The sequence below is a fragment of the Cucurbita pepo genome, chromosome 17 (assembly GCF_057944985.1).
Source record: "Cucurbita pepo subsp. pepo isolate OVF chromosome 17, ASM5794498v1, whole genome shotgun sequence".
NCBI classification, from domain to species: Eukaryota; Viridiplantae; Streptophyta; class Magnoliopsida; order Cucurbitales; family Cucurbitaceae; genus Cucurbita; species Cucurbita pepo.
The window spans coordinates 12,166,527-12,190,852 of NC_141814.1; the positions used below are offsets into that span (position 1 = coordinate 12,166,527).

At 35.9% G+C, this 24,326-nt stretch overlaps 4 protein-coding genes across 13 annotated transcripts; 3 read left to right on the forward strand and 1 right to left on the reverse strand.

Moving 5' to 3' along the window:
• The first annotated feature begins 400 nt into the window (after nucleotides 1-400).
• LOC111779081 (F-box protein At4g02760) lies at nucleotides 401-7,999 on the forward strand. Its single transcript, XM_023659139.2, has 13 exons — nucleotides 401-789; nucleotides 1,408-1,583; nucleotides 2,498-2,686; nucleotides 2,765-2,875; nucleotides 3,392-3,477; nucleotides 3,559-3,680; nucleotides 5,097-5,161; nucleotides 5,264-5,333; nucleotides 5,407-5,469; nucleotides 5,564-5,628; nucleotides 5,833-5,907; nucleotides 6,577-6,845; nucleotides 7,508-7,999. Exons 1-12 carry the CDS (start codon nucleotides 457-459, stop codon nucleotides 6,788-6,790), a joined length of 1,569 nt encoding a protein of 522 aa, XP_023514907.2. The 5' UTR covers nucleotides 401-456; the 3' UTR covers nucleotides 6,791-6,845; nucleotides 7,508-7,999.
• Nucleotides 8,000-9,467: 1,468 nt separating this feature from the next.
• Nucleotides 9,468-13,016, forward strand: WDR5B (Transducin/WD40 repeat-like superfamily protein). 2 transcript variants are annotated; one of them, XR_015413495.1, is made up of 3 exons: nucleotides 9,468-10,189; nucleotides 11,844-12,304; nucleotides 12,796-13,016. XR_015413495.1 is itself a non-coding variant. In XM_023658752.2 (2 exons), exons 1-2 carry the CDS (start codon nucleotides 9,530-9,532, stop codon nucleotides 12,132-12,134), a joined length of 951 nt encoding a protein of 316 aa, XP_023514520.2. In that variant the 5' UTR covers nucleotides 9,468-9,529; the 3' UTR covers nucleotides 12,135-12,430. The 2 variants fall into 2 exon arrangements, 1 of the variants encoding a protein (XP_023514520.2); XM_023658752.2 differs by lacking the exon at nucleotides 12,796-13,016 and having other exon boundaries at nucleotides 11,844-12,430.
• A 320-nt stretch (nucleotides 13,017-13,336) lies between these two features.
• On the reverse strand, nucleotides 13,337-14,493 carry LOC111778779 (uncharacterized). Its single transcript, XM_023658754.2, has one exon. It carries the CDS (start codon nucleotides 14,365-14,367, stop codon nucleotides 13,435-13,437), a length of 933 nt encoding a protein of 310 aa, XP_023514522.2. The 5' UTR covers nucleotides 14,368-14,493; the 3' UTR covers nucleotides 13,337-13,434.
• A 3,707-nt stretch (nucleotides 14,494-18,200) lies between these two features.
• LOC111779080 (pentatricopeptide repeat-containing protein At2g03880, mitochondrial) lies at nucleotides 18,201-23,941 on the forward strand. Of its 9 annotated transcripts, none has more exons than XM_087119312.1 (6): nucleotides 18,201-18,356; nucleotides 18,652-18,792; nucleotides 18,922-22,053; nucleotides 22,660-22,984; nucleotides 23,074-23,180; nucleotides 23,294-23,941. In XM_087119312.1, exon 3 carries the CDS (start codon nucleotides 18,957-18,959, stop codon nucleotides 21,924-21,926), a length of 2,970 nt encoding a protein of 989 aa, XP_086975438.1. In that variant the 5' UTR covers nucleotides 18,201-18,356; nucleotides 18,652-18,792; nucleotides 18,922-18,956; the 3' UTR covers nucleotides 21,927-22,053; nucleotides 22,660-22,984; nucleotides 23,074-23,180; nucleotides 23,294-23,941. The 9 variants fall into 9 exon arrangements, with proteins under 9 accessions (XP_086975438.1, XP_086975437.1, XP_023514903.2 ...); XM_087119311.1 differs by having other exon boundaries at nucleotides 18,933-22,053; XM_023659135.2 differs by having other exon boundaries at nucleotides 18,933-22,053; nucleotides 23,074-23,175; nucleotides 23,278-23,941.
• Nucleotides 23,942-24,326: the final 385 nt, after the last annotated feature.

A 24,326-nucleotide genomic window follows, 5' to 3' on the forward strand; every position in this document is an offset into this window, starting at 1 on the left:
TTAAAATTATACTTGATTTTTTTTTATCAATAATAATAAAAAAAAAAAGTAATTTAAGAAAAATAAAAAAATTAAAAGTACATTCAACAACTAAAGCTTACGTGGTGGCGCCATACCTAATTATATAAAGATCTCTATTTTGTACTTTCGAAACAACTAAAAATAGGGTGTGATGTCATGTTCTAATTTTTAAAGAATTTTCTTTTTAAAATATTAATTATTTTTTCTTGTTCCCCAAAACAAAAAAAATCTTAATACTAAAATAAAATAAAATAAAGTTCAGAGCCGGTCTTTGATACTCTCACCAAAGTATTATGTTGCTTCCGTGCCACCTACTTTGTCTACTCAAATTTCGCTCCTCACACGGACACGTGGCACTCACTGGCTCGTCCGTATTCCTTCTTCTCCTTCTTCCTTCTTCCCACTCTCCTTCTCTCGTGTCCACCCGCTGCTGCTATGGATGCTCTCTTTCAAGTCCAAACCTCGCCTCCATCATCCATGGCGAAACGCCCATGTCCATCGCAAAACCCTAGAATACCGACCTTCTCTCAGATGGACCTTCTTCTCGAGGCCTTTTTAGGCCTTTCCGACTCATCTTCCATCTGTATCGACCTCTCATTCGAGAGGCTCCTCGACTCCTTGCCCTCTGACTTGGATCAGACTCGTCTCATTGATCACGCCCTCAAAATGGGCACCTTCTTGCTAGAGGCTGGCAAACGCTCCGCTCGCAAACGAGCTACCAAGCATAACTCCGTCGTTTGGGCTCTTCCTCCTGACCTCACCATCAAAGTATGTTCGTCTTTCCTTCTTGTTTGGTTTTTGAATCATTTGAAATCGGTTTGAGTTGTGTGCTGTGGATTGGGAATTGTTTGGCGCGATTGCATTTAATTTCTCGATTTTGGACATGAGTGCTACTGTTATTGAATGTTGGATTTGAAGTTTTTTTTTAGTTTGTGGTTTTGTTGTGTCGAATGTAAAATGTGCTGAAATTCTAGTGGTTTCTGTGGAAATTTGCTCGAACTTGGAGCAAGCTCGCTGTCAGGAATGTGTTTCGAGAGTGAGATGTTAGTTTGGCGATGGATGGGAATAGAATTTTCCAGTCCTAGTTGTTTTTATTCATAGGCAATAGCAAAGAGAGACTATGAATTTGGTAGTTCATATATCTTTGTATGGGTGTAATCGAGTGGTTAGGTTAAGACATCGAACGTACTTTCGAGTTTAGGGTATGTCCATGCTCATCTTTCCTACACTTAGAGAATGGAGATCACCATTACCAGGTTCCACCTCTTCAATTCATCATACTGTTATTAATGGTTGGTTCCATGTTGTGTTCTAATATTCATAACGGTTGATGGAAAAAATGAGGGGTTTTGCTGGAGTGCATGATGATGTACTGTTGCTTTCCAGGTTTTTTCCATGCTTGACACTCAGAGCCTATGCTATGCAATAGCTACTTGTTCAATGTTTCACAAGTGTGCAAAAGATCCTTCCTGCTATGCCAACATTGACTTAACGACAGTTTCACCAAGGGTTAATAATGCAGTGGTTTCTACTATGATTCACCGAGCTGGAAACTCCCTTCAGTAAGATATTTTCTGTAAAAAATCATCATTAAATTTCCATTATCTGAATTTAAATGTTGTAATATATACGTGGAGGATCTGAAACTGAAGAATGCATACTTGATTAAGCTCATTAGTGATATGGTCTTTGAAGTGTGTCTTTTGGCCAACATAAGTTATAATTTTGCATGAAACATTTTGACTATTCACTACCCAAGTATTGCTGTGAAATCCAGCTGAACGACAATTCTCATTATGCTTACTTTCTAAGCTGAGGTAATGAATATTTCCTTCCTAATCTTGTCTGACGCACCATCTTTGTAATTTAGTGACTGAGGAAGATGGTAAATTATCCCATTTGAGGTCCGACTTTTAATGTTAGTTTGCTTTATTTACCAACCATGTGTATTCTATACGCCTGCTAAGGCATATGAATTAAGTTCATTGAACATCAACTGCATCTGTAATTCTTTTTACCTTTTGTAATGTCAGTCATCCTTCAATGAACAGTCAGTCCTTGTAATCAACTCCTTTGGCTGGAAAGGGTGGTTTTTGTGGCAGGCAGGAGTTCGTGCTATTTTGTGGGGGGTTTTGGGGGCGATTGAAATAATCAAATCTTTACAGGTTGAGATAGTTCTTATAGTTTGGTCCCATGTTATATTTTGCGTTTCTCTTTGGTCCTTTGCTTCCAGGTCTTTTTGTAACTATCTGCTAGGTCTTATTTTACTTTGTTGGAGCCTATTTTTGTAGTTTAGCTCCCTTTTGGTGGTTTTTTTTGGTATGCCAGTGTATTCTTTCATTTTTTTCTCAACAAAAACTTGGTTTTTTCATTAAAAAAATCCTTTTACCCTCTAGTAGGAACACTTAGGATTGCATAATCTATATTTTCTGCGCTTTGTTTAACTTGGCTATTCTGTTCCCCTCAACAATTTCAGATCTCTTAAGCTTGGTATAGTTCCTGGCCCAACGGCACCCCTTGGATCTTGCCAACCTTTGGTTTTCAGGAACTCTGTAGATGTTACCAGCTTCTCATGGAATGACAAAAGATCCAGACAAGGGAAGGAGTCATCAGTGCTCACAAGATCCTGCTTAAGCCCTTTGGGAGGGGGCAGTAGTTCTCCTGGGTATGGACTTACTTTTTAAGTTGAGAATGTGCTCATTGTGAAATAGGAGTTATGTTTCTGATCTGTTAAATTCTACAGGAAGCTCTTAAGAACATTGCATCTTTACAATATTGAAAGAATGGATAGTCAATCACTTCGTGCTGCATTATGTGCTTGCCCGTCTCTCCTTGATCTGGAAATCGTAGGCCTGTAAGTTTCTTTAGTTGACTGATTTTGTGGCATTTTAATAGTTTAAACTGGAGCATGATATTTTAAAAAAAAAATGATGATACTAGTGAACTGTGATTCGGATTCAATCTTTTGTGAAAATCCAGAACTAAGATTTATTCAATCATTTTTCTGACACGTCTCACCTTTCTCATGACATCACTGATTCACCATTTTCATTCTTGTCATTTTCCAATAATCAATCGCTCCTTTATTAATTCCCCCCGATGAGCTCTTTCTGTTTTTTCAATAAACAAATATAGCAATATCATTTGACCTCTCTCAGTGTATGGTGTTTTTAACTGGATGATAGTATTTTTTTTCCCTTCCTATGATTTAGTGTTCAGTTTTGTTTCTTATATAAAAGATCTAATGTTCAGTTAAGGATATGATAAATGTTAACAGGTTTTGAAGGAAATGCTCTCTTTGAAAATTAAATTCATTATCTGCTTTTTGTTTATATATCGTAGTTAATAATCCACATCCTTCATTGAACAGTCATGTGGAGTTGAGGCAGACATTGATGTCTGTTATTGAAAACTGCCGAGCAATAGAGCGTTTGTTCTTTGAATCCTCAAAAACAGGTTTAATATTTTCCTCATTTGATATCCTCTTTTCAGTCTTTCTAGTCATCTACTTATTCATCGCTAATTTGGAAATTACAGGCAGAGATGACAGCTTGAAATCACCGACATGTGCTGATCTAGTCCACAGCTGTCCTCGTTTAGTGTCTTTAGCTCTTAGAGGATTTAAACTCCATGATGATAAAGTTGGCAAACTTGTTAAGGTATTCTCTGCAGTTACAAGGAACTTTGTGATGCACGCATACACAATCATTTCTCTTGCTGATTTTAGATTCTTATATTTCAACAATATCTAAGAACTTAACTATTCTATGCCTGATTATTCTAAATTTTAGGACATTGTCTTTGAGGTACACCATGTCTAACATTATTTTTTTTTTTTTAAGAAAAAACACTTGAATATTCTAAATAAGCTATTTTACTCTTCATTTACCTACTAGTTTTTTTTTCCTCGGATATTTGCTTTGCAATTTACTTGTAGTTCTGAGTCCTGACAATGACTTATAGTATTTTTGCTTGCTTGTACCCACTTATTGGATACATATCATACTTGGACTTATGTTCTATTGTTGGTGGATTCTTCAACTAGACATTCTATTTTTTCGTTTTCTTACTTGGACGAATGTTCTAGTTTGGGGGCTGTGAAAGAGAAAAACACCTTGAATGGTGAGAGAAAGACATTATCCTTTACTTTCAATTAAAAATGAATACTCATCTAAGAATAAAAATTTTCATGTTTAGATCTTTAAAAATGTTAGAAATATCTTGTTCAGATCTTTTATTTCTCCTCATTTATTTAATCCTTTTCACTATATCGATGAGAATTCTTTCTTTCTTGAAAAATGGAAGGAACAAAGATAAGGTTTTACATGTTTTATGTTGTGTCCAATCTGTTGTGTGTATTTGTGTCAATGCTTTTGGATCGTACTAGTACAGTATTAGGGGGCCATGAGGGTTTGAAATGATTGAACTCTTTTCTTTCATGTTAGTCTTATGATTAGATTATTGCTTTTTAATACTTGATTCTGCATTGTTTGATGATTACATTATAAAAATGGTCCCGAGTCTTCAATCAAAGAATTGGAGAAGATTTTTTTTTATTTTTTTTTTAATAAATTAAAGGCAATTGTAAGAAGATCGTTAAAAAACTAGACCTTTTTTAAAAAATATTTTTATAGGAAATGGAATTTGAAAACAAAAATATGGTTTTGATCATCTGAATTGTTTTGACTAAGAATGCTCCAGTCAGGGTAGAGTGCACAATGGGGAAACCTTCTTTGAAGTTTGAACTCTACCTTAGGTGCCTAGCTGATATTGAGCAAAGACAAAAGGAAAACTTTCACCTTCTTAGGAACTCTAGCTCAAATTTCCTTAGTTAAACATGGACCAGAGGACCCCTGTTCCTCACAAAGCTTGGCCTATGGAAACTAATTCAAGAAAACAGCACTTCCTTCAAAATCCCAATAGGTAGTTGGAATGGCTGATTTGCTCGTGTAGATTGGTTTTTTCATGATCTCTTTGGCCATTGTTGGTGGTGGTTGACTCAAATACTCTTGTATTGTGTAATTTCATGGAGATTTTAATCTCAATAAACTTATTTCTTTGAAAATTTTGTCCAGGGACTTCGAAAGCTGAAATATGTTGACTTTTCAACGTCTTACTCAATTACCGGAAGCTTTCTTGGGTAACTGTTCTCTTTGGTTGTTTTCTTTGTTATTCCTATTGATATACCATAATAATGTTTTGATGCTTTGGATAACTAAAAGGACCGTCTATGTTTACTCAGGAACCTTGGCAACAGTGGTGGTAATTTATTGGAGGTCTTGATTTTAAGAGATTGTATGCATCTCAAAGAGGTTATGATCATTTATTATTTTGATACCTCATTTCTCGAACATTGCTGTAAGCCTTTGATTTTTTCATATGCAGGTGGAAGTTGCTCGTTTCATGACATCCTTACTTGCTGGAGATTTCAAGTTTCTTCGACATCTAGTGAGTAGATGGAAATTGACAATTATTTTCTTCTGAGTATCCAGTAAGGTTCAGAATGATATTTAATTGAATAATTACGATATTTGTGAAACAGGATATATCCAATAGGGAAGGGTTGGCATCTGAGGGTGATTGGTACGAGAGATGCTACAATTCAAGGTGATATTTCATTGAAAAAATCTTACTATAATGCTCAATATTTGCTTGGATATTCCCAGAAAGTTTAACTTTCATACCTCTTTTTGGTTGTTTGTTTAACTAATTATTTATCTTCATCCTCTTAATTAAGAAAAAGTAGGTCTAAGTATCTACAGAACTTTGAGATTCCATCAACTAATTTTTATTGACTATTTTAATGGACAGGATCATTCCAATTGAGCAAGTAATGAAGGAAAGGCCTGATGTATGCTTGCTGGCTGATTTTCCATCAGAAGGAAGGTAATCACTGGGTAGGATGTATATAGAGTCAGTGGAATTGGGTTCAGGCAGATTTTGTTAACGTTTTGGTAGAGAGATGAGTTTCTACTATTTACCAACTTTTTTGTTTTTATATTTTAAACAAAGAACAGACTTTTCAATTTCAAAGAAAGGAAACAAAAATTGTTCAGGATACAATCCCCCATTCGGGAAGAAAGAAACCAGAAAATGAAACTGACAAGAGAAAATGAATTCAAGCCAAAGAACATATATCGTTAAAAGCATTATTATCAAACAAAGAACACAAATAAGAAGACTTAAGCTTGGCCGAAACAAAATTCTCCCACCAAGAAAAGAGTTTCTAGATTTCAGAATAGTTTTGGACAGGCTTCTGGGTTTCATAGAGATGAAATTAATGATTTGAGCAGCTAGGTCTTACTGATACATATAAAAGTATAGCAGACTATGGAAGGAAATAGTATTTGAGAGAACGAAACCCTATAAATGCGTAAGAAATCGTTGTAATTTTCCTCTTCCCATGTTAATATGAATCAACATTTCTTTTTTCATAATCTTCTTATAATATTTTTGCTCCTATGGTCTCTCCTACAGGAATTTGTGGTTGACATCCTTAAAGCATTTCTAACCGTGTATTTTCCTTTTTTGTTTTGCATTGGGATCTCTTTGCAGTTACTTTGAAATTGAGCAGATGCTGGAAAGTGAAATAAACAGTGATGTTAGTCTGCCATCACAGCTGAGCGATCACACATCTGATTCAATGTTTATGAGCTCTTCAGAAGGCAGCTATAACAGCGATCAAGGTAGCGGCAATGAGGATGGTCGAGAGGCCAGCTATGTAATATATGAGGAGAGCTCAGATGAGGTGGATTTTCTTATCCTGTAGGAGGAGAAGTTTTAAGCAAGAGCTGGTAGTTGCAGCAAGCAACCAAATGAATTCGGTAAAGACACTCTCTCTTCCACCCAAATACACAGACACACACTTGAATATAAGTATAGTAGGATTATATTTTTCCAAAATGCATCCAAAAGTCTAGTTTGCGATTGGGTCGCAGTGAACATATTAGTCAAAGTGATACTGAACTGCTTACAAACTTTTGAACTTTGTCTGCTTTCCTCTTCACCATAAAAGCAAGGAAAACTACCAGCCATTTTATCATTACCTGTTGGAATTTGCAAAAGCAAGCCACAGATGGGTGACTAACACTCATTCTCAATTGTAATTGGAATATTATTCAGCTGTGAAATTGATGCCACATGCAAACAAACAAAAACACATAGGTGCACGCCCACGTGCACACACAAAGTAGAAGAGAAAGGAATGATAGAGAAGGGATAGGAACCTATGTTTCCAACCCAAAACTCAACATATATATATGTATATATATATATATATATATATATAGATAGATATATATATATTAGAAATATGAATGGGAAAATGTTAAGATATATTATTAGGCAACGGTATTAACATTTGTGTCTACACGAAATCATAAAAGTCACAGGAAATATTTGAATCTTTTTCAAGTTTATCATCTAACCTTCTTTTCTTGAAATGTTCGCTAAAGATACTTAGCATCAGTGGTGGTTTTCCTTGTAGGGAGGATGCTTCGACGCATTACAATATGTGGTAGGCATTGGGTGCCGGCATGAGTGACTTGATGCTTCGATTTACCGAAGATTGGACCAGTAGCCTGGTGGTTGACTTGACATCCCCATTTAATTACTGAGATACAACCAAAAGCTATATCCAGGTAGCATCCTTCCTTACAACCCTTTCTTTAGAAGAGGAAATACAAAAATAAGAGTAGAGAAGAGTGGAGATTTAGTACCCCCTATCCCCTTCCCTCGTTATTATATCGTAGATGATCATTCGCATCATTATCGTCGTTTCATACAGAGCTCTAGATCCTGATGATGTTAATCTGCCATGAATGTAAATTTTGTCATACCTGCTTTTGTAGCGCATTTGTATTCTGATCCAACTCAATAGGAGTTGGAAGTTACTCGTCTAATTGAATAGCATTTTGTATGAATCAGCAATTCAAATTATAGCCATTGTCTGATGAGTGCAGTTATTGCTCTCCTTGTATCCTTTGGTTTAAGCAAATCTTGGTAAGATGGTTGCTGGCTGGTATTGCCTTTTTCCTCTCTTTTCCCTTTCTTGATTGGCACCTTCATTTCGCCCAATTATGACTGAAAATAGGGAATTTCTTCTTAGTTGATTAATTACTTAAATCTCTCTCTCTCTCTATATGGAGCATTCTTGTGATTTTAACTTCTCACTTGCAATGAAAGAGAGCGGTTTTAATCGTTAAGTTTATTATCTTTTAACCTCTCTAAATGTGGACGAGTGGTGTAATTACACGGTTAATCGTGTGCTTAAGATTTTTAACTATTGAGTTGTGTTCATGAATGAATTTTAATGTTATTTTGTAGCGGGAGTGTGAATCTTTTACATGCTTGATTAAATTTGAGTATTTTTATGACTGATTTTTTTTTTTTTTTTTTTTAAGCATTAAGCTATCGATCTTATATATGTGTTTATAAAAATAAATAACAAGATATCAATACATTTTTTTGAGGATTCGAAAACCGTTTGGAATATAAAACCATGCTTGAAATCAATCTCTATAAATCGCAAAATTAGGTTTGTTATTACTTTTTCTCACCATTAAGAATAGAAATAGAAATAAAATTTGGATATGATCTTCAATAAAGTAGATACAAAATAAACTTTAATATAGATACAAACTAACCCTGGATATATAATTAACTAAACTTATAAATAAGATAAAATATACTAGGAATCAAATAAAATGTGCTGAAAATTAAATTATAGGATAAAATATACTACTAACCACTCTAAAAAATATATAAAATAAAGAAAAAATATACTACTAACCACTCTAAAAAAATATATAAAATAAAGAAAAAAATATTAACTTATTACCGATATCTAAGATATACTCTATAACTAATTATTAAAATATATTTTTCAAATATCATATTTTAATAATTTTACTATAATTTTCATCTTTGATTTTTTTTTTTTTTTTTTTTTTTTTTGCTAAATATTATTAAAAAAAAAACTATATATTTTTTTTGTTTTCGAAACTATCTTGGTTTTTGAAAACATTAATAAAAAGTAAATAACAAAATTGAACTAAAAAAAAATACTAAATTTAGTTTAAATAATTGTAAAAAAAAAGTTTGTATTGATTAAAGCATGTAGTAAGAAATTAAAGGTTAAAATATCTGTTTAAATAATTATAAAAAAAAAAACTTTTTTTATTAAAGTATGTATTTAAAAATTATTGGTTAAAATAATCCCTTCGAGAAACTGATTTATTTACAATAAATTTTATTTGGTTTAAAAGTTAATTTGAATTTTAATTCAATTTAAAACTATTTTTTAATTTAAAAAAATTATTTTAGTTTTTAAAAACATTGGTCTAGAAAGTAAATCAAAAAGAAAAATAACTCACAAATTCATAAATAAATAAATAAATATATATATTTATCATTATAAAAAGTATAAATAGAAGGGGGAGGGTCAGAGGTTAAAAATTAGACTTACAGTGCCGAAATTTTGCAGCAACTTGCTCGCCGACTATCTTCTATGGCAAGCGGCGGCGGAAATCAACAGCAACCGTACAAACCCTACCGGCATCTGAAAACCTTGACGGCACACACACGCGCCGTCTCCTGTGTCAAATTCTCCAACGATGGAACTCTCTTAGCTTCCGCCTCTCTCGACAAAACCCTAATCATCTGGTCCTCTTCCTCCCTCACCCTTCGCCACCGCCTCGTTGGCCACTCCGAAGGCATCTCTGATCTCGCCTGGTCTTCCGATTCCCATTACATTTGTTCCGCCTCCGACGATCGCACTCTCCGCATTTGGGACGCCCGTTCTTCCACCGGCGAGTGCGTCAAAACCCTACGAGGTCATTCCGATTTTGTATTCTGCGTCAATTTCAATCCTCAATCTAATTTCATTGTTTCGGGTTCTTTTGATGAGACCATTCGGATTTGGGAGGTGAAGACGGGCAAGTGCCTTCATGTTATAAGGGCTCACTCTATGCCTGTTACTTCTGTTCATTTTAATCGTGATGGTTCGCTTATTGTTTCTGGTAGTCATGATGGTTCCTGTAAGATTTGGGACGCTTCTAATGGGACGTGCTTGAAGACTCTAATTGATGATAAGGTCCCTGCTGTATCGTTTGCTAAGTTCTCGCCCAATGGCAAGTTTATACTTGTTGCTACTCTCAATGATACCCTTGTAAGTTTTCAGACTGAGGTCTTTTGCTTATTGGCTTTTAGTTTTTTGAGTTTTGAAATTGATTTCTTGATGATATGATGCTGGTTGGCTGTTGATTATTGAAACCATTGAGATTGCTGGAAATATCGCAATGCTATTTTCAGAATGGAATTTTGTAAGGAAAGAGGAAACTGCGAGCTAATCTTGTTGAGGGTATAAGTACCATGTTGGCTAATTAGGAGGAAGATCGTGGGTTTCTAATTAAGGAACACTATCTGCTGGTACGAGGTCTTTAGGAGGAAGATCATGAGTTTATAAGGAAGGATTACTATCTCCATTGGTACGAGGTCTTTTGGGGAAACCGTTAGAGCTTATGCTCAAAGTGGACAATACCATACTATTGTGAAGGTTCGTGATTTCCAACAAATGTGAGGGATTTTCTGGATCATAAACGTCCCTACTGTTTTTTCCATCTAGAATAAGAATGTGCTATCAATTCATGCTTGCACGGTCTTCTCGTTTACCTATTTTTCCTTTTACTTTGCTCCTTCAAAACAACTGTCCTACTCTGAAACTAGCTTAAGCCCCAAATCACCCACCAAATTATTCAAGATATTTCATTTCCTAATGCCTGCCCACCCCTTTGGCATGATCCGATAATCCAGGAGAAGAAAACTGAAGGCATTTGCAGGAAACCCTTATTTGAATACCGAAGGAGGAACCTTTTTGGGCTGTTTAAGTTTCTAGCAATGGTGCACTATCAGTCTTCTTAATGTTTCTAACTTCTTAGTGAAATTAGATGAAGATTGATTTCTTTAATTTTATACTTAACGAAATTTAGATGAAGATTGATTTCTTAAATTTTCTACTTAACGAAATTTAGATGAGGATTGATTAAATATGTATTGTGGTGTGGTTTCTTAAACCAGTTGAGTCATATGGTGATATTCCAGGATCAGGGGTTTTAACTTAGCACAGACAAAGTTCGGAATGATTAATCCCGTTGTATCCTTGATTACATTCCAGTCGATTAAAAGCATAGGATATTGAGCTTCAGGACATTTGAAAATCCTGAATTATTAAGATTCTGAAATTATTCCGAACTGCTTATTATATTCTGCAGGATATAAGAACATTAAAATTTATGGGCAATTTTTGGAATATATAGATCTGTCAACTCCACAAAATTTAGCGTAATCGTCTATAGTCAATTTGAAGATTTCCAGTTCTTGTCTTCTTAATTTGTGCTACAAGTCTATGAACTATGTGCAGTATGTAGCTCCAACTTGTCTGGTTTTTTTACGAGAAAGTCAGCCTTCATTGAGATAAAATGAATGAATAGAAGAACAACCTCGAGTAACTTGCTCGAGTATGACAATGTCTGAAGGATTGGCTTTTTCTCAAGTATAAGAAGAACAAGCTCGAGTATTTAGTTTTGGTGACTAACAACCAACTAAGTTCACCTACTTAGTATTTAGTGTTGGCTAGATCAAATTTAGTCCTTTCCAACTTGGTAATCAAAAACTACGGAATTTTGTTGGAGAGAAGTAGCAATTGTGATTTTGTATTCATATGATTAAGTGCAGCCAGCTTTATACCGGTAGTTGACACAATTAATTTATAGCTTTTGTGATGCACACTTCTTTTAACTTATATTTTGTATTTGGGGTTGCAGAAGCTATGGAACTACTCAGCTGGGAAGTTTTTGAAGATATATACGGGACACGTGAATAGAGTCCATTGCATCGTGTCCACGTTTTCTGTCACGAATGGAAAATACATCGTCAGTGGATCGGAGGATAAATGTGTGTACATATGGGATCTACAGCAGAAAACCATGATTCAGAAACTTGAAGGCCACACTGATGTTGTCATTTCTGTATCCTGTCACCCAACTGAGAACAAGATTGCATCTGCAGGACTTGATGGGGATAGATCAGTGAGGGTGTGGGTTCAAGATTCATGACACGCTGATCGTTCGACATCTTTACATCGTTAACCACAGGCAAGTTAAGGAAACAAGACCTGAGGAGAAGCTGTACAATCTGCAATGATTTCTGAATAATGTTTTCTACGGATACGGTGCAACCAGGCATCGTGAATCGATTTCTCTGGCAGTTGTATATATGAACGCAGGTACGGAGTGTCGTTATCTTTTTTCCTGTGACAATTGATCCCTTAACATAGAGTAATTGTATTCTTAAATGTGGAACTGGGAATCTGATTATATTTGGTGAGGAAATGGAATGAGTTTTCACTAGAGATAGTAAAATAGTTTTCAATAATTCTTAGCTCAACATCAGACATAGCAATTCTCTTCTTTGGCATCGTTTGTGCTTTTTTAGAGAAAATTACAAACTGGGAATGGTAAAGCACATTTTATGTATCACAATTATGTAGATGCTTTAGCATGTGGTCTTTAAGTTTGTTTGAACTTTTAGGTGAGCCTGATAAGAAAAAATGATTCTTGATGTCTCCTCGGTTCGGGTTTTGGTAGAGCACGGGTGCCCCTAGATTAGTAGGGTATGGCTCCGATGAGTTGATTTACAACAAATCTAGACGTTCAGAGTTTTTTTTCGCTCTTTCTTTGGAGACTTCCACACACATTAACAAATGGTGAATTATAGCCCTCCAATTGACGATGAAGGTCTACCCTCATCGAGCTCTCTCTTTGTAGGGAGGTCAATGGTAATATATCACTCTAGCTTAACGAGTGTACTTTGGAGAATCCAACTACAGGAAAATTAAGAACGCAGAGCTTCTCTCCCTTTTTTGCTCGTTTTTTTATGTCTTAAGAATGAGTGATTGTTCTTGCACTTCACGCTCTGCGTTCTTTACATCTTTTGGTCTGTCTAACCAGCGCATCTTTCTCCGGAGAAGTAAAGCAGCCCGCTCGCTCGAAATCTATCCCTTTCAGTTGTGTATCACACTCATTTTCTATATTAGAATAGAATTTATTTGATCTAACAAGAAAAAAGAAAAAGTGGAATGTAGTTTAGGATGTTGTGCAATTGATAGACAAATGAGAACAAAGGCCAAGGTAGATTTCTATATCATGTGTGGAAAAATAAATAAAATAAAATAAAATACCTTTTGAACTCCAAAAGAAAGAAAAATTAAAGCTAAATTAAGCACAAGTCAATAGTAATTGAGGTTGGTTCGAATCTTTAAGAAAAAATAAACGCTTTGTTTAGTTTTCTTAATTTAATAGTGATTTTGATTCTCCATGAATTTTAAAAAAGAAAAAAAAAAACTATTTTCTCCATTCATTCGTTCCTCCAAGCATATAACATCAAGGAGAAATCCAAACCCTGCAACTTCGAATCTTTACTCTGTTGACAGTAAGAAGAAGAAGTAGTAGAAGAAGAAGAAGAATCAAAACTGGATTGGCTATGGCTTCCACTGCTCTTATGCGTTTGAAACATGAACACAGCACTACTCATGGCGGAGCTTCCAAAGAGCCAATTATGAACATCCCACATCACCTGCACCGGAATTCCGTCCACCACAATTGTATGATTACCTCTGAATTTCCATTTCAGCCTCTTGATCTGCATCGCCGTCTTGCTGTCGATTCGAATCACCAAACTCGGTTCCTTCAATCCTCCACTAGTATCGCATTCGATCCACAGATTGTGCGTTTCTCCTTTCTCGCTGAATTGAGCCTTCGCGTAGTACGATTTCTTCCCAAACACGTGCTCTCTCCTCGCCACAAACACCGCCGCCGTGGCCGTGGTAGTGGAGACGCCGGTGATCTTCTTCGAAGCTTCCGTCGGTAAATCACCGACGAGAAATACGAGCTCTCGATCGAACACCACAGCAACGAAGAATCCTTCCTCCGGCTCCGGTCCGCAGCCGAATTTAGCGTTTGTTAAATCCCAGTATATCTCCATTTTATTGAAATCAACCTCGACGATCTTCGATCCTCTCTTTTTGGAGAACAGCCACGGCTTAATTTCTACCTTACAGAGGCATTGATTAGCAGAGTTTTCGATTTGAAGCGAGAGACCTTGTCCCATCAAATGCTTGGTCCATGTTAGAACGATGAAGCTCAATCGGCCGCGTAACTTGCACTGGTAGACGCATGTGACTAGGTTTTGAGCAGCTTTACTGATACTCGAAGACGACGAAGAAGAAGAAGACGAAGAATCCGCAATTTGGACGCCATTTTCGCCGAAACAAGAAGGAAAATCCTTCATAATATCAAAAAATCCTTCGATTATTCAAAATGCACACACACTTCGTGATCAAATCGGAGATGAAATCAACTGAAATTGATGAAGACAATCTGATTTGGGGTTTCCGCCATGAGAGAGAGAGAGAGAGTATGAAATTTGGAATTTGGGGGTAAAACACAGATTTATACGAAGTGAAAGGCAAATGGAATGAATTTATTATTTATTTATTAATTATTATTATTTTTGGGGATTAAGAGAATAATTAATGGAATGATTATGGGCATTCTTTTACTGACATTAACACATGAAATTTCAAACCTTCAAAATCACTGCTTCAAAGCGTGCCCAACAACTCATAAATTACTATTTCTTTCCATATATACAAATAATTCCAATATTTTCTTCATTGGGACGATTAGAAATCTTCGATTAAACGAAGAATAGACGAACGAATAAAAAAAAAATATTTATCTATTACCCAAACATATTTATAATTAAATCTGAAATTTTATTATCCAATAATTTAAACAAAATTGTACGTTGAGAATTATTGGTAGAGAGTTTGTCGGCTAATATCATATTATTAGGATCGCACAACAATGCACACACTTGATCTAGATAAACACAAAGAACATGATAGAGAAAATGCAGCAGAATATTGACTAAAGGATTTGTATTGATGACTACAAATTTGTACAGTTGTAGACAATGCAGAGAATATAGCCAGTACTACATGATTTAGTTTACTATATATAGCTTTATCAGATATAACCATCTACTATATATAATTATCTGTCAATATACCTTTTAATATACATATACTTATTTACTATTTATGACAATTCACGCCATTTACCACTTTAGTATAGCTTTACTATCAACAGGCTCCATAACCTAACACATATAATTACAGATGGTCGTGGTTCTTGATATTGTGTGCATGGTTCGATGGTATTTTTGTAATTAAGCATCAGTCAAATGTATCTATTTCGAGTGCATTACAGGTAGACTGCTCTTGAAAATTTCCCCCTACATTCTTTTCCACCCGACCTAAATAATATACCATATATTTTTTTTACTTATTATTTTTATTTTGGAAAATAAATAATTTAGAATATTTAAAATAAAAAAAAATCATTTTCCCACCCTTTGAACTTTTAATAATATGCCATTAGATAGTGATTGCTATGGTTCAAAAAAAAAAAAACATAATTGACTTTTTGTCCATTTATATATTATTATTATTATTATTATTTATTTATTTATTTTTATGTCGGGTGGTCCTTGAATGAGCCAAGTCTAAGCCATTAGTGGGGGCGACTCCACCTAATTAGCTTGCCTCATTAAATGCCGTTGTATGATAGAACTTGGTCACGTATCAATGCGACTAGACGTGATTCATTAAAATTTTGGATTGAGTTAGTTAGATTTTTAAAATATCGAAAGTCCAGTTCAATTTACGTGTTGATATTTTTTTAGTTGGATCAATTGAACTAACCCGAAAATAGGGTTACAATCTAACCCTACTTTTTTAAAAAAATTAAGAATATTTAATGTTTGTAACCGATGCTAGTAATGTATTGTGACTTGTAAATATTTGACATCTGAACTTTATGAGATTTTATTTATTAATATAACATAATAAATAAGGTTGGATTTGGCTGGATTTGGCTGGATTGATTGCTCGAGTCACGATTTCATGGCTAAAACACAAGAAAACAAATCTTGTGTTTCATTTCAAAACATATGGCTACTCGAAACACGGAGGAGACATATTTCCGACCATAATTGATGAACATTAAATTTTGAAATCGAATCAAATACTGAGCGACCTATGTTTTGAGGGACAACAATGTAATAATTCTTTAAACGTACTTGGTCATAAACTTAAAAATTAAACATTTTATGTTTAATTTTCAACTTCAGGACGAGTAAATTCTTCACATATTAAATTTTTTTTTAAAGAAAATTAATTGAATTTTTAATTTTGTATTTTATAAATTTACGAATTTTTTAATAAAATATCAAATAAATTAGTGACCTATTCATCACAAAATCGAAAAATTCAGTGATCTATTTAGATAGAAACTGAAACTTTCAAATACTAAATTTATAATTTAAAAATTTGGTTCGTAGATTTTTGCGTAATACCTCTCTAGGAGCCGAACTTGGCTCTGATACCACTTCTCCCTACTCGATAGTTATATGCTGTACGCCGTTGTTGTTGTCTTCTTGCTTGCATCACATATAACACCAATTTTAATGTCTCAAATCTTGCTTACAAAATCTCTCTACTCCCGTTTTTTAAAACTTTCTTCTTGAACCGGGGCTAGAGGCTCGAGCATACGCGGCTCGACCGTAGTCAATACAAGAATGAATTGGCTTAACTCACTCCGTGATCATTTTTTAAAAAAAATTATGAAGAAAAAAAAAAGAATAAAAAATTAATTTTGGGAATTGTTGAATCTTTTAACAACATCTCTCATAAAGTTATGAACACACTTGAAATTCAAGAAAGTTTTTCCATCATTCACATTCATGAACATCCCCATTTTCTTCCAATTCAAGCAACACTCTCTTTTTCAATAATAAATAATCTTTTACTATTATTGTTGCTATTATAACAAAACAAATACCGTCCAAATAAATCGAACTTACAAATCGTAAAACATTTCTGAACCGATCCTAGACACTCGAGAACCCAATTCGAGAGGATTGGAAGAACATAGATATAGTTCAAGCCTATCACTAGCAGATATTGTCAGCTTTCACCCGTTACGTATTGTTATTAGCCTGACGATTTTAAAACACGTCTATTAGGGAGAGGCTTCCACACCCTTATGAGAAATGTTTCGTTCCCCTCTCCAACCGATGTGGGATCTCACAATCTACCGTCTTGGGGCCAGCGTTCTCGCTGGCACACCACGGTGTGTCTAAAGATCCCACATGGGTTGAAGTGGGGAACAAAGCATTTCTTATAAGGGTGTGAAAGTCTCTCCCCAGTAGACGCGTTTTAAAATCGTATGGCTGACGACGATATGTAACAAGTGAAAACTGACAATATCTGCTAGTGGTGAGCTTGGGTTTCGCATCGTGTAACAGATATCTCATACCTGGATAGATATTAGCGTTTGTAAATACGTACAATCAAAGCTGAAATCACGAGAAATTATTAATATATATATAAATAAAACCCCACACACACAAACGAACACAGCTCATATCACATCTGGCTATGCCATGTGAATGAAAGCTCCAACTCCTCTATCTCACTTCAACATATCATGTGCCATTCAATTTCTTCAATTAATAATATTTCTTATTTTATTTCATTTTATTTTATTATTCCTTTTACATTTTTCGTTTCTCGAAATTATTTCCTCTTTCGGGTTTTGTTTGGAATTTTGTCATATCTAATCGGATATCACGTATCAGCTATGCCATATGGAGTAATCAAGACGGTCTATTTGACTCGTGCAACTTTGCACGTTTCAACGATAAACAAAAACAAGCAAAGACTAAAGAAACATGCATAAAGCTCATCATCAGTACGGGAAGGATGAACACATGGATGAATTTCATAGATCTATTAAATAATCGACTCGATCGTTGGACTGATTTCACACGGCCCATAGCCCAATCAAGTGGAATCCAGAGGCCCAAGTAGTTTTTTTTTTTTTTTTTTTTTTTTTTTTTTTTTTTGTCTATAAAATTAAAATAATAAAATTTTGTGTTCACCAAAACAAAAAGGTGGGTTGGGCTATTTGGGCCCAAATTCCATTAATGGGCTGTTTAACAGGCCCACTTTAATACTTAGCAAGCACGTTTGAGGTTTCCAAAATACTGGAGTTCATAGCCTCCCGCGCCCACGAATTAAACTTCTTCCGCCGCCCGCCTCCAGTTTTCTTCCCGCGGACCGCCGCCGTCCTTACGAGCTACCTCCTCCTCTCTCTCATACGCTGGCGACTGCTCCGTTCATCTCTCTCGCTTCCATTCGGAGTTTCGTCTGGGTGAGAATTTCTTAGGCTCAGTGATTAAAACCATAATCTTAAGAACATGTTCTTTAATTACCTTAAAATTTTATTTTTATTATTAAACTTTCAAATTAATAGTTAATACCACCTTTCCACCTTCACTTCTCAAGCTTTCATCGCCTGGTAAGCTTAATGTTTTAAAATATTAATTTCTTTGATTGTGTTCTACTGATTCTCGCAATTTCTAGCTTCAATCTGTCATCCCTTCCATTTATTTGGTTAAATCTTCATTGTTTATCACTTTTACAACTTAACAATTTCTTCATTGTAGAGAAAAAATCTCCCAAAGAGTTGTTGAACTCTCGTGGAGGTATCGAGGTGGAAGTGGCTGCATCTGGTTTCTCTGTTCTGGAACAACTCTGGTTTAGATGTCACTTCCCCTTATTTGGTTTCTGGAGTTATAACAGAGAAGGTAATCTTCTAATTCTTCCCTGAAGTCTGTTTATACAAGGTGAAAGGTGTTCTTTATGATAGAACCCTAAAATGAAATTAGTTCCAAATGTTTTTGTTCTTCTTTAATTTGATGTATTACTGAATATAGTTTTACTGTAGGAATAATGCTTTTGGTCTGAATTGATGGAACAGAACTTCATTGCGATGAGAATTCATGCTACTCCTCTTGGGTTCCAAAATCTGTTGATATCTAGTTGGTTACATAGTTCCTCTCAATGCCCAAACAAGTTTCAAATTACTACTAGGTCTTCCTTTTTTCCGATTCGATGGAGTAGTTTCAAAATACCACCAAAGCCCAGGTACCCTTCTGTTTCTATTGGAATTTCAATGTCAAAAGATCAATTTGGGCATAAATTTAAGAATAGAGTACAGAATGTCCCACATAGATATAGCTTGGAACACCAAAAGACAGAAGATGTTATGGAAAATCGAGTATGCTTGAGTAGCAAGGAGAAGTTGAAATATTATTCATGGGTGTTGCATGAATGTGCATCGAATCGATCTGTAGGTGCTGCAAAAGCGATCCATGGGCTTGTCATCAAGGATGTGATTAATCCAGATTCCCATTTGTGGGTTTCGTTGGTGAATGTATATGCGAAGTGTAGGTACTCTACATATGCTCGGTTAGTGCTAGCTAAAATGCCTGATCGTGATGTTGTTTCTTGGACGGCGTTAATTCAAGGCCTTGTAGCGGAAGGATTTGTTAATGATAGTATTTATTTATTTCAGGAGATGCAAAATGAAGGAATCATGCCCAATGAGTTCACTCTAGCTACTGGATTAAAAGCATGTTCTTTGTGTATGGCCTTAGATCTTGGAAAACAGATGCATGCTCAAGCTTTTAAACTTGGATTATTACTAGATTTGTTTGTTGGATCTGCACTTGTTGACCTTTATTCTAAATGTGGAGAGATGGAACTTGCGTCTAGAACGTTCTTTGGTATGCCTGAGCAAAATGAAGTGACATGGAATGTGCTACTCAATGGTTACGCTCAAGCGGGCGATGGGGTTGGAGTCTTGAAGTTATTTTGTTGTATGATGGAATCAGATGTGAAGTCTAGCAAGTTCACGTTAACTACGGTACTAAAGGGTTGTGCAAACTCAAAAAATTTACGACAGGGGCAGGTAATCCATTCCCTGATTATCAAATATGGGTATGAAGGCGATGAATTCTTAGGTTGTGGTTTGGTCGATACGTACTCGAAGTGTGGGATGGCAATTGATGCATTAGAAGTTTTCAAAAAGATTAAAAAGCCTGATATAGTTGTTTGGAGTGCCATGATTACATGCCTTGATCAGCAAGGACAAAGCGACGAATCAATTAAGTTATTCCACTTAATGAGATCGAGTAGTACTAGACCAAACCATTATACTATTTGCAGCCTCGTAAGTGCCGCTACAAATATGGAAGACTATCGATATGGCCGAAGCATTCATGCTTGTGTTTGGAAATATGGATTTGAAACTGATATTTCAATCAACAATGCATTAGTCACAATGTACATGAAAAGTGGATGTGTGAATGAGGGTGCAAGGTTGTTTGAATCGATGATCGAACGAGATTTGGTTTCGTGGAATACATATTTATCTGGATTTCATGACTCTGGAATGTACGATCGTTCACTTACTATCTTTGGTCACCTGTTAGAGGACGGTTTTATACCAAACATGTATACTTTTATCGGTATTTTAAGATCGTGTTCTTGTCTTTTAGATGTGCACTTTGGGAGGCAAGTACATACCCATATAATTAAAAATGATCTGGATGATAACGATTTTGTTCAAACAGCTCTGATTGACATGTACGCCAAGTGTATGTGCATGGAAGATGCTGATGTAGCTTTCAACAGGTTAAGTTCTAGAGATCTTTTTACTTGGACAGTTATCATTACGAGTCATGCACAGACGAACCAGGGGGAAAATGCTCTTAGTTATTTCAGGCAGATGCAACAGGAAGGTGTGAAGCCGAATGAGTTCACGCTTGCTGGCTGTTTGAGTGGTTGCTCGTCTCTCGCTTCTCTAGAAGGTGGACAACAACTACATTCCATGGCTTTTAAGAGTGGACACTTAAGTGATATGTTTGTTGGTAGTGCCCTTGTCGACATGTACGCAAAATGTGGTTGCATGGAGGAGGCTGAGACGTTATTCAAAGCTTTGATTTGTCGAGATACAGTCGCATGGAACACCATTATATGTGGATATTCACAAAACGGGCAAGGAAATAAAGCTCTCGAGGCGTTTCAGATGATGTTAGACGAAGGCATATCGCCCGACGAGGTCACCTTCATAGGCATTCTTTCTGCATGCAGTCACCAAGGCTTAGTCGAAGAGGGCAAAAAACATTTCAACTCTATGTATAGAGATTTTGGTATTTCTCCGACCGTGAACCACTGTGCTTGTATGGTTGATATTCTAGGCCGTGTGGGAAAATTCGACGAGCTCGAAGATTTCATTAAAAAAATGCAACTATCACAGCATGCACTGATATGGGAGACTGTCCTTGGAGCTTGTAAAATGCATGGCAATTTGGCTTTGGGTGAGAAAGCTGGAAACAAACTCATTGACCTTCAACCGGAGAAGGAGACTAATTACATATTACTCTCGAATATTTTTGCGACCAAAGGAAAGTGGGACGATGTCAAAAGAGTTCGAACTTTGATGTCTAGTAAAGGAGTTAAAAAGGAGCCAGGGTGTAGCTGGGTCGAGGCTAACGGTCAAGCTCACACGTTCGTGTCTCATGATTGTTCACATCCACAAATTCAGGAAATACATCTAAAGCTAGAGGAGCTTGATAAAGAACTTACTGCCGTAGGATATGTGCCCAAAACTGAATACGTGCTTCATAATGTTGAAGAAACTGAAAAAAGGGAATACCTTCGATATCACAGTGAAAGATTGGCCCTTGCTTTTGCTCTTATAAATACCAGCGCAACGAAAAAAATTCGTATCTTAAAAAATCTACGTATTTGTGGAGATTGCCATGATGTCATGAAGCTTTTATCGAGTATCACCGATCGGGAAATAGTTATTCGTGATGTTCATAGGTTCCACCATTTTAAGAGTGGTGCTTGCTCATGTAATGATTTTTGGTAATGTGGCTTCGCCGTGGTATCTATTATGGAGTCGGTTTATTGTATTTGATACAAAGGAAGCTTGCTCCGGATATCACAGCTTCTGGACTAAAGAAACTTGGTTTTTTTTAAGGGTTTTGCCTATCCAGGTATGTTCTTTGTATGAATTCATTTTTCTCGTACTATTTGCATTTAAATTCTCATCCATAGAACGCGTCTACTAGGGAGAGGTTTCCACACCCTGATAAAAAATGTTTCGTTCCCCTCTCCGATCAATGTGGGATCTCACAATCCACTCCCCTCCATGGCCAAACGTTCTCGCTAGCACTCGTTCCCCTCTCCAATCCATGTGGGCCCCCCAATCCACTCCTCTTCGATGCCCAGCATCCTTGCTGGCACACCGCCTCGTGTCTCCACCCCCTCTTCTGGGCTCAACCTCCTCGCTGGCACATCACCCGGTGTCTGGCTCTGATACCATTTGTAACGGCCCAAGCCCACCACTAGCAAATATTGTCCTATTTGGGCTTTTCCTTCCGTACTTCCCCTCAAGGTTTTAAAACGCATATGTTAGAAAGAGGTTTCCATACCCTTATAAAGAATGTTCCGTTCCCCTCTCCAACCAATGTGGAATCTCACATGTACAATGTTTGCTCGCTTCTTCTTTCATCTGTCCCTTCCTCTTTGCCCATGGTTGTAATCTTATCCTCTCTTTACTCTCTTAGATTCCGAATTCACTGAATCCTACTCTTTTGCAGCTGCAACTTGCTAGCATCACCGGGAGGATTGTAGATGTTGCAGGCCGTTTGGACGTGCTGTTGCAAACTGCCATCATACCCTTTCTCAACCTCTGCAACATAGGCTTTTGCTCATAACGTTAATATTAGTTTCCATGTTAGATTCGAGATTCTTATTCAATGAGGTAGACATGTATACTGATGGGTTCGCAAGCATGTGTAGGCAAATCCGAGCACGGTCTATCACGAAGCTTAGAGGCTTCTTGCCAGGAATCCTATGCATACCATGGCCATTCCCTGTAGAACCAGACTGGGTCGTTCCATTGTTAAAATCTTCTTTGAGCTGGTATGTTCTTGGATCATGCCTCAATACATATTGTTCTTGCTGCTTATATATCATTTTCCTAATTCTTTGCTGTTCTAACCATTACTTAGAGCCTCATTTTTGGTGTTGAGCCTGTGGTCTGTCCCTGATACCATGACTTGGATAGAACACTCCCATCTCACTCACCATGAATAGATATAAATCCAGAATCAGTAAGGCATGGTTCTTGTATTCAATCTGTTTGCCTTTTATTGTTTTATAAATCTTATGAATGTCCTTTATGCTTTGAGGCTGAGAAATTGATTTGGATGTAGTTTGTGTGTTTTGCAGTCCAAGATGTTCTCGCACAATAGATTATAATCGTAGGATGTGATGATTTACGAGTCGTTGGTTGATCTGATCGTGACCCAAATATGCAACTCGGGAGGGTGGAAAGGACAAGATATAAAACAATATAACTTACTCTTAGAGCCGATCTCCCATTGTATACCAGATGTCTCATATCTGCTTGAGAAAGAGTCTTCGATATAACATATTGAAGCCACATGCCCCTCATGTAACAGTCCAAGCCCACCGCTAGAAGATATTTTCTGCTTTAGCCCGTTACGTATCGCCGTCAGCCTCGCGATTGTAAAATACATCTACTTGGGAGAGATTTTCACACCCTTGTAAGGAATATTGCGTTCCCTTCTCCAACGAAGGGATCTCACATCTCACATGTAAGATTCATTTTAGGAAAGGCTCAAAATAGGTAGCAATTGCTTCTCCAACTAAGGGATCTCACATCTCACATGTAGAATTCATTTTAGGAAAGGCTCAAAATAGGTAGCAATTGCATATGCACACAGACAATGGACGTGAAGTTGGGAAGTTTGTATCGAAATCACAAAAATATCTTAGACGACAACGGTTTTGTAAGTTGATCAACAAGTTGAAAATATTGATGCTCAATCCATTCAGTTACGAAATTGTGAATTATATCGATCTTTTTATTAAGTTTGTTATAGCATGCATAGCTCGAAGATTACACAAAATTGAAGTATAATCGATAATTTTACTTCAAAATGAAAAATTAGTTTGACGGAAATAATATAATATTCTAAACGCTTCTTAAATATAAATTTTTAAAAAACACATCAAATTTTTTATTAATTGACATTTTAAATTGAAATAAAAAATTGGAGAGGATATGAAAATTATAATTTTGGATATTTACTTTAAAATTAAAAAAAAAAAAAAAAGTTTATGTAACTATTAACAAATTAATTTTTCAACCCAACAGAATCATTACTAAATATAATTTCTAAATAAAATGAAATGATTCCCAAACTTATTTTTGTTCTTTTAAAAAAAGTATATATAT

What these genes read in the sequence shown, in the direction of transcription:
- LOC111779081 (XM_023659139.2), top strand. Translation starts at nt 457, where the DNA reads ATGGATGCTCTCTTTCAAGTCCAAACCTCGCCTCCATCATCCATGGCG. An exon ending in AAGTTGGCAAACTTGTTAAG is followed by an intron (nt 3,681 to 5,096) that starts GTATTCTCTGCA and finishes AATTTTGTCCAG; the next exon opens with GGACTTCGAAAGCTGAAATA. An exon ending in ATTACCGGAAGCTTTCTTGG is followed by an intron (nt 5,162 to 5,263) that starts GTAACTGTTCTC and finishes ATGTTTACTCAG; the next exon opens with GAACCTTGGCAACAGTGGTG.
- WDR5B (XM_023658752.2), top strand. Translation starts at nt 9,530, where the DNA reads ATGGCAAGCGGCGGCGGAAATCAACAGCAACCGTACAAACCCTACCGG. An exon ending in CTACTCTCAATGATACCCTT is followed by an intron (nt 10,190 to 11,843) that starts GTAAGTTTTCAG and finishes TTGGGGTTGCAG; the next exon opens with AAGCTATGGAACTACTCAGC.
- LOC111778779 (XM_023658754.2), bottom strand. Translation starts at nt 14,367, where the DNA reads ATGAAGGATTTTCCTTCTTGTTTCGGCGAAAATGGCGTCCAAATTGCG.
- LOC111779080 (XM_087119312.1), top strand. Translation starts at nt 18,957, where the DNA reads ATGGAACAGAACTTCATTGCGATGAGAATTCATGCTACTCCTCTTGGG.